Below are 9414 nucleotides of genomic sequence, written 5' to 3' on the forward strand. Positions count from 1 at the left end.
AAAGGATAAAGTGATTTACTCCCTGTCTGTGTGCTGCACACCTGTTATGTTCCAGATGTTAGAAGGGTTGGCGTGAAGGAGTAAGATTTAAAATGGCTTCCTCTTTTGTTTCCTCTGGTTGTCAATGGCAGCATACTTCCTAAGTTAAGGCTGAGCAGAAATTCCTGTGATGGTCAGTTGAAGGGACCCAGACTTGAAAAGGGAATAGTATGCCCATCAGATGGAGTGCCCTGCAGTTCCCAGTGTAACCAGTGGGAACACCCAGAAGGAAGGTAGGAAAGGAGGAAGGAAGGAGGGAGGCTTTCTTCGGGAACTCCTGAGCTTGCAAAGGCAGCTGGTGACTTCAGCACAGTCATGATGTCCAAGCATTCAAAAAAACAGGCAGAACATGGCTCCTGGCAGGAAGCAGGTTCAGATGTGGATGAGTGTGCTGAGGCCCAAGGGCTGGGCTGTGTCTGAGAGATGGGGAGCAGCAAATGCCCCTCCAGCATTCTGCCACCAGGAAGCTTGCTCCCTCCTTACCCCATGTCTCTCTCTTCTTCCCCTCCATTCCCTTCTTCCTTTTCCTTCTTTATTGCAAAGAGTGATTATGCTAACCGTGACATCTCAGTAGCTTTCTTGCCGTAATTTTCCATACATCTGACTAATTCCAGAAACTGTACTAGAGACATTTAATGAAAGATGGTTTTATAACAAAGGAACAAAAATACTCAGAACTTTTCTTCCAGATATAGGTACAAGTAAAATGGAAATGATTTGTTCCGCAATCATGAAAGAAAAATCAGTTCTTTTAAAGGAGGAATTACAATTTCATCCTTCTAAACTGAAGAATTACATTATTCTCTTTGAAAAGCACAAAAGGGTCTTAACTGGTTCTCAACAGCTGCCGTAACATGTTCAGTTTGTTGAGTGTGAAAAAACAACTTTACAAGATGAAAAGATCACATATTATTTGTTACTTACCCCACCAGACTTCTCTGCATCTCCAGATGAAAGGGAAGAAAATTCCAGTTCCCATTACCACCAGTGTGACTGCCATGGCTCTAAGTGCTCTCATTCTGGAGCTGAAGTGGGGAAGAGATAATCAGGTATTCAGCAGTACATTGTGGGATCTACTATAAATACCCAGGCCTCTCCTCAGGTGGGCCCTCCCAAGTCCAAGGCTGCCACTCCTTAGTAAAGACACTCAGTCATCAGATGCACAGACAGCCTGGGGTGCTTATCAGAGCTGGTCCTCTGTCAGAAATGTAGGGCTAGAGAATTGGACATTTGTCTATCCAAACACATCTATGTGGAGCAAACATCTGACATTAAGCATTTAGCACTTACAAAGATAAATAAATCCTTGCACCTGCTGTGTTTCTTATGGAATGAGGGCTATAATCAAGTGATTTCAGAAGAAACAGAAGATCCAAAATTGGTCATGCTCCACTTTCTAAGTCTTTATTTTCCTAGTTTTAGACACAGCTGGTTTTGAACCCCTGACTTTGCTAAGCAGGACATCCTAGGGAGAACACATCATAGTGCATGAGGGTCTATAAGCAACCCAGCACACCTGAGCTGAAGTCATGGGAACAGGGCGCTGCCAGGCTTTGCTAAGAAAAGCTCCGTTTGCCACACAGCACAATAATGGTCTCCCATAGACAACTTTACACCTTTCATGATAGATTTCTCTTAGAAAATGGAAAATAAAAAGTTTTACAACCTGACCATTTTCCTTTTCTCAGCTGAGGAAGTAGGGTGTGCACAGCTGGATGCGTTCTTTGTGGTCTTAACTTCTGAAATGTGAATCTTGACTAGTTTTCTGGGAGTTGGTCACCTACCATATAAATAGACTCTGTGCTCTGGCTCTGATACCCACTCAAGTTTCTGATGGGAGTGGCTCCATTCAATGTTTGCTTAGCATTGTATTTCTGCCAAGTTCCTATGTGTCCTGGCTGTTCAGAAAGAAGGTGTCACATCATGGGGGACACTCTGTCCACCTGACTTAGAAAGACCCCTATGAAGGCAGCAGAGTGAATGCTAGAAAACTGTAACTTTTCCTCTTAACTACAGGGTGCAATTTCCCCTCTTATCTCTATTAAGCTATAGTGATGGGTAAAAGTTACATCCATATGTGGACACCAGTTAGTACTTTAGTGTACAAAGCAAAGGACGACAGAATGATTGGATTTGCTTAAAACAGCATCACCTCATATATTCCTCTTTTTACCTCTCCTCATATTCTCTTCATATCTCCTCATGACCTCTTCTCACATCCTTTTCCTATCCTCTCATGTCCTCTCTTTAGTTTTTCTCAGATTCTTCCTTCGCATTCTTCCCATGCACTCTTTCCTCACAGCCTATCTTCACATCTTCTCATACCCTCGCCTCATATCCCTTTCTCATAATCTCTCCTTAGCCTTACTTATCATCCTCTCTCTCTGCATCTTTCCCCAATTCCCTTCTCACACTGTGTCTTTGGGTTACTGTTGCTGTGATGAAACACCATGACCAAAAGCAACTTAGAGAGAAAAGGGTTTATTTGGCTTACACGTCCACATTGTAGTCCACCACTGTAGGAAGTCAGAGAAGGAAACATTGTGAGAACCTGGAGGCAGGAGCTGATGCAGCGGCCATGGAGGAGTGCTGCTTACTGGTTTGCTCATCATGGCTTGCTCAGCCTGCTTTACTATAGAACCCAGGACCAAGAGCCCATGGATGGCACCACCCACAATGGGATGGACCTTTCCCATCAATCACTCATTAAGAAAATGTTCTACAGGTTTGCCTACAACATGATCTGATGGAGGCATTGTCTGAATTGAGTTCCCCTCCTCTGAGATGACTTCAGCTTGTGTCTAGTTGACATAAACTATCCAGGACAACTGACCTCTTTTCAACTCGACACACACATATCACCATTAAGCCACAAACTTTCCTTTCTCATTCATCCCCAAGATCTCACATAAAAATGTAAGTAGCTTTAAAAGTCCCACACTCTTTACAAATCCAAACCCATTAAAAATCCAGTCCCTTTAAAATATGCAGCACGCCTTTAATCCCAACACTCGGGAGGCAGAGCTAGGCAGATCTCTGCGATTTTGAGGCTGGCCTGATCTACAGAGTGAGATCCAGGACAGGCACCAAAACTACACAGGGGAACCCTTTCTCAAAACACACACACACACACACACACACACACACACACGCACGCACGCACGCACCACGCACGCACGCACGCACGCACGCACGCACACACACACTTTCAGTCTCATTAAAAATCCAAGATTTGGGGGATGTGGGGATGCGGGGTGGCTTGGGAAAGAGGGCTGGGGGTGGCAGGAGGGGGTTCTGTGGATAGCATGAGGAGTAGAAAATTTCTTAATAAAGAAAAATAAAATAAAAAAAAATCCAAAATCTGCTTTACAAGTTCAAAATCTCTCAACTGTTAGCTCCTAAAAAACAGTAACTCAAATACTTTCTTACTTTAAGAGGGAAGAACCAGGGCACAGTCAGAACCAGATCGAAGAAAAACCAAACTCCAACAGTGTGAATAACAAAATATCCAATATCTGGGATTGACTCATGATTTTATGGGCTCCTTCAAAGGGGGTGGGTCACTTCTCCAGCTCTGCCCTCTGCAGAACACACAACTTGTCTTCTAAGCTCAGGATGGAGCCACTCCACTGCTGCTGCTACTTTTGCTGGTCATCCCACAGTCCTGCCATCTCCAAAACGCTGGGGTCTCTGCTGCAACTGGGCTGCACTTTCACCAATAGCCTTTCCTAGGCTCTCTTCATGGTGCCAAGCCTCAACTTCTTTGCATGACCCCTTCAGTCCTGGGCCTTCAACTGCCACTGAGGCTGCACCATCACCAGTGGCCTATCATAGTGCCAAGCCTCAGCTGCTCTCTCTGATCCCTTCGAGCCTTCACAACCAGTACCACCTGGGTGACTCTTACACTATGAAGTTCAACTGCCAGCACGAGGTACAACCTTGGCCACCTCTGAACACAGCTTCTATGTTTCTCTCAGGAAACACTTCCCAGAAGGATTTTGGCTAAATGATGGTGATATCTTCTTAATCACTGCTAATTTCTAAGTTCCAGCTGACCAACATCAATTGTCCCAGCAAAGCAAAGGTTTTACTTTAGTGGTTCTGTTCTCTTTTTAATCACAGCTGATTCTTCAGCTCCAGCTGATGAGACACCACAGATTTCTCACATAAATAACTCATTAGAGTCTTTGCTTCCCTTTGAAATTTCACAAGCCAGGTCTCCATCATCTTCTCTGGTCTCAACATTCCTTAAAGTTCCAACAAAACAACTCACTTAGCCATCAGCACTCAATGGCTCTTCTGGCTGAAAGTTCTAAAGTTCTTCCACAATCTTCCCCTAAAACATGGTCAGGTCTGTCATAGCAATACTCCACTATTCCTGGTACCAACTTCTGTTCTAGTTAACGTTAACACTGCTGTGATGAAACACCATGGCCAAAAAGCAACTTGGGGAGGAAAGGGTTTATTTGGCTTATACTTGGACATCATAATTCATCATCAAAGGAAGTCAGGACCCCCCTCAGGTGGGGCTGGAACCTGGAAGCAGGAGCTGATGCAGAGGTCCTGGAGGGGTGCTGCTGCAGGCTTGCCTACAAACCTAATTTTATGGAGGCATTTTCTTAGTTGGGGTTCCCTCCTCTCATGTGACTTTAGCTTGTATCAAGTTGCCACCTATCTAAGACACATTGTCTCCTCACATTCTGTTCTCACAAACTCTATTCAAAACTAGGATTTTGTGGTGAAATCTCTTAAAATCTCCTTCAACTAACTTCCAGGAAAGAATGCATTATGGATACTGTGCTGCACCCTAGGTCTTAAGAACTTACTTGTCTTAAACATGAACCTTTGTACTCTTAGTCCATAATCTCCTTAGTTCATACTCCTGCCCTGATACCAGCTTCTATTTCTCACTTCCATAAACTTGACATATTCAGGTTCTGCATATGAGAAAGATGGTGAAATATTTGACTTTTTATGTCTGGGTCTTGTATGGTATGCATGCATGTATGTGTGTATTCACTTACAAACTTGGTTATGATTGTTTTAAGAGAAGATTATCTTTAAGCCATGGAGTCTAAGGATTTGTGATACCAACACTACAGCATTGCCAACACCACTGCATTGCATCCTGGGATAGAAAACAGACTCAGACTGGAGAACTTAAGGAAACCAGAACAAAGTATATTTTTAGAATTATCTTGGTATTTCATTCTGGGTTAAAGATTATATTGTAGCTACATATAGTGTTCCTTTTGGGGGAGGTGTTGAATGTAGTTGCAATCTTCCAGCTCATTTGAGAATCATCTTAAAGCTTCCTAGGCTTAAAAATTGAGCAATATACTGCATTCAAAATTAATTAACTTGCTGGTAGAATTCAAAGAATCATTTGGTTTTGTTCAAACTTAAACTTAGGTCAGTAGGCAATTTGCTAAATTATACAAGCCAGAATAATCCAAAGACATATGTACAGAAAAGACATTGGTTGACAGAAATTAAATAAATAGACAATGGCTCTCCCACACCCTCTAAAACCTCAACATCTAGCAATGATAGTTTCTGTAGTCCAGATGCGAAGTGGGAGCCTTAGTCTGTGGGAGCTCTAGAATGTATTGTCTTCTTTATCTCAGACTGTGAGCATCATGTTATGTCCAGGGTAGAGTCTTTGTTTATGGATTTGTACTTTTCATTCATGAGGCCAATAATTACAGTCTGATCAATTCAATTAAATAGACCTAGCCATATTTTGATGCTGTGTCAGGCTCATGGACAAATACACACCTGTTTTTACAGTGTCTGTGATATGGCTGCACATCCCTTCTAATGTCTAAAGGCATATTCTATAGTCAAGTACCTTTCTGAGAGATAAATCTGCACAGTGGGTCTCATCTAGGGATTCAGGATATTTCATATCAGCTATATTCTATACCCACCCAAAGTCATCTTCTCAGCATGGTGTTAGGTTCCCCTGATGTTTAGAGATTTTATCCATATTGCTCTAGAGCAGTGGTTCTCAACCTTCCTAATGCTGTGACCTTTTAATACAGTTCCTCATGTTGTGGTGACCCCCAACTGCAAAATTATTTTCATTGTACTTCCTAATTGTAATTTTGCAAGTCTTATGAATTATAATGTAAATATCTGTGTTTTCTGATGGTCTTAGGCAACCCCTGTGAAAGGGTCTTTTGATCCCCACAAAGGGGTCATGACCCACAGGTTGAGAACTGCTGCTCTAAAGGATATAAAATCTTCACAGAGACAAAGTAGACCAAAGAAGGAAATTAATGTCAAACTCATGTATCATTGCAGAGTTTATTTTATAGGTTCTCATTTTCTTGGTTCTCTCCTACAAATAAAGAGATTGAATGAATATGATTGGAAATATGATTCCTTATATTATTAAGGCCATGTTCTGCTTTGGACCCATCATGCCCACGAGAAAGCTCCAATTACATGGACAGCAGGGACTTTCCCTGAGCACCAGAACTGAGAATGGGTTGGTTCCAGTGCTCCTTAACTGGTACTGCTGAAGGCAGAGTGAACAGGGGGACGGGTACAAAACTTCCCCATCTCAGTTTCTAGGAAAATGTGACTTCAGCTACACTCTAGTGTGGGTGTTCATTTCTTTAATGAAATGCCTAGTATACTCCCACTTCTAGCTGTATACATCAACTGCTAAGCCAGGAAACCAGATAATCCCTTGCCAGGGACTATGTGCAGCTCTTCCAGAATCAGTTTGGAGACACCGCTCCCTTCTCCCCAGTAGCTGAAACACAGGAAGCCAGCTGGCACTAACTGCTCAATTAAGGACAAGCAGCAAACTGCTGTTTTTGTAGAGGTAGAGCTAATCACAGTCCTTACCTGACTGCTCTGGTTTGACGTCAGACTCTCAAGTACCGTCCGTGTGTGTGTCCTCCACAGTTGCTCTGTGGAGTGGGAATGTTGAAGGGTCCTTTGTTTCTCTCAGGAGTTCTCAAGTAGTTCTAAGCCATGTGTCACACCATATCATGCTCCCATAGAATCCAGAGTGTCATCAGGCCCAGGAGCCATTAGGAGAAGTGAACCGTAGTCTGAACTCTTTGCACTGGTTAATTGAAGTTCTGGTACAATTCACCTGAAGTTCTGGTACAATTCACCTGTTTACTGAGTAATCCTGAAGAAGAGAGTCCAAACGTGATCATCATATCCTTGACCCAAGAGACAGAGAAGATAGCAACAATGTTCTTACTTTAGTAAGAACTGAGGTTGTTGCAAAGGAAGGGAGGGGGCGTGACATGTCAACGAATCTGAGACGGCATGTACTCATCAGATTTGCTAATGTTTCTGATGAACTCAACCCAGCTCTAAAACACAAGTTTTTACTATGTCACTCAGACTGGCCTTAAACTGGAAATCCTCGTGTTTTGAGTGCCTCTTGAGTTTGGGGATTATAGGCATCTCTTTGCCTGATTTAAACTCAATTTTATATTGGGCATTAAGACACTGATACTTGGTGAGTTAAGGACTGCAGGAATGTTCTAGAATGTAGAATCCATTTATCGATTTAAAGACAACCTGGGAATTAGAATGCTTTGGGAGATTTGTAAAATAAAATAAAATAAAATAAATGTGCCACTCTTAGAAAGAAAGAACATAAGACACCGTAGTTTTTCTTACAGTGACAAATAATGTCAAGGACTTGTCTGGTTGGTTGTAAAAACTAATGGAGCTACATTTTCACACAGCATTCAGTTAATTTTCTGTGTCTTGAAAGCCTTAGAACAGCACTTCTTGATGTCTAGATCAAATCCTTACCAGTGCCCCGGGCCTGCACCACAGGCTGCCTTGGACTGCAGGTGAGGATCACCATGGATGGGAAAGTGCTTTGCTGCCACTGGGACCTTTCAAAGAGCATGGGGAGAATGGTGCCATATGGCTTGTCAATGTTAACATGAATAAAGGCCCTGGAGGACACTTGCAGAGAAGCATTCATCAAGACATTCCTGAAGGCTGTCTAGGAGCTTCTGTCTTCCCCCTACAAACTCTGGTACTGCTCTCCTCTCCCATATGTGTCCCCCTCTGCATAAGCCTATGCTTTCTAACATCCATAGGCAGGAAAGTGAATTTGCATCTGTCTCTGGGGTAATGTGCTTATTGAATGGTGTTATGACAAATTACACTCGTACACTCCTTCCAGGTCTGTGATCCTCCAAATGACAGACTTGCTCAAAATGGGGCCTGTCAGCATCCTCCCCTTCTTTGGCTCTCCTACCCTTAGTGAGAACAGGGAGGCAACTTAGGGTTTCACTCTGGGAGGATGATGACATCTGTGCTGCAAGAGGTTGCTAGGGGGTGAAGTGTTAAGGGGTGAATTTCCCAGCACCGCAGGAAGCTGATCCCCTGATGTGAGACAACAGGAAATGGAATGTTCCCAGGTCCTTGAGCTCTAGAAAATGCAGGCAGGACTGTGATGGACAGGAGATCAGAACTCTAGTTTGCTGTTCTTCCCAGGGGACATGGAGGCTGTAAGCCAGGTGTGGGGGTTTCAAACCAAATCCTCCCAGGCCAGGAAGGCTGTGATCATACACATCAGTGGGTGTGATAATACACTGCTCAGCTAGATTCTTCACATGCTTCAAGATAATAGTCATGGAAAGAAAATCACAATACAGTTGCTCTGGGAGAAAAAAAGAAACATCTTGGGGTTTTAAAAGACATGTTGCATTCCCATATTCCTCACTCAGCTAGACTCAGAATTATTAGCTGTTAGAAGTTCTGGAACCACACACCAGAACACAGAGCTTCTCACCAAGAACACCTTTCTAATATGAACAAGGAAGATTAATAAGTGATCTTGAATAATTTGTAGAGGAGGGCTGACCATCACCAAACATCTCCTGGCTTGTAGGCATACACCCTTTCTCTGAGGGAAGCAAGAGGACATTTGGTTCTGTTGAATTAGAGTAATGGAGGAGGGTGGAATCATCAAGTGGATTAATTCAGGGATATAAAGAAAGCACAGACCCCAAAATTACATAGTCCATGTTGTCTAGACCAAATTACAGTTTGAAATGATCCATGATCTCTTTGTAAATAGACCTGGATGTCCTACCGTGACAGTAAAAAAAAAAAAAAAAAAAAAAAAAAAAAAGAAAAAAATTGAAAAAAAGAACATATGCAATGTATGTAGGTAAACTTTTATTTAGAATTCAATTCAGTTGCAATTTCTTACATTGATTCATCAAAATAAATGACTAGTATTTCTTCTTAGATTTAACAAGTAATTATTACATACCACTTTAGGGCTAAGGTTTGTGCTTGGGAAGTGTATAAGGCATACTCTATGTCTTTGTAGAAGTTATATTTCAATCAGAACAGATAAGCACATACTTTCTGTGG

General features: G+C 42.5%; 1 protein-coding gene across 1 annotated transcript in view; it reads right to left on the reverse strand.

Annotated features, from left to right (window-relative positions):
* Nucleotides 1-1777, reverse strand: part of Tpo (thyroid peroxidase) — a 72963-nt gene extending 71186 nt beyond the window's left edge. Inside the window, exons 1-2 of the mRNA XM_036171173.1 lie at nucleotides 1706-1777; nucleotides 964-1064 (exon numbers count right to left, since the gene is read on the reverse strand). Of these exons, the coding sequence (XP_036027066.1) occupies nucleotides 964-1064; nucleotides 1706-1713 (109 nt within the window). The 5' untranslated portion in view covers nucleotides 1714-1777. The remainder of the gene's footprint in view (nucleotides 1-963; nucleotides 1065-1705) is intronic.
* Between the last annotated feature and the right edge of the window lie 7637 nt (nucleotides 1778-9414).

The sequence above is a fragment of the Onychomys torridus genome, chromosome 21, assembly GCF_903995425.1.
Source record: "Onychomys torridus chromosome 21, mOncTor1.1, whole genome shotgun sequence".
NCBI classification, from domain to species: Eukaryota; Metazoa; Chordata; class Mammalia; order Rodentia; family Cricetidae; genus Onychomys; species Onychomys torridus.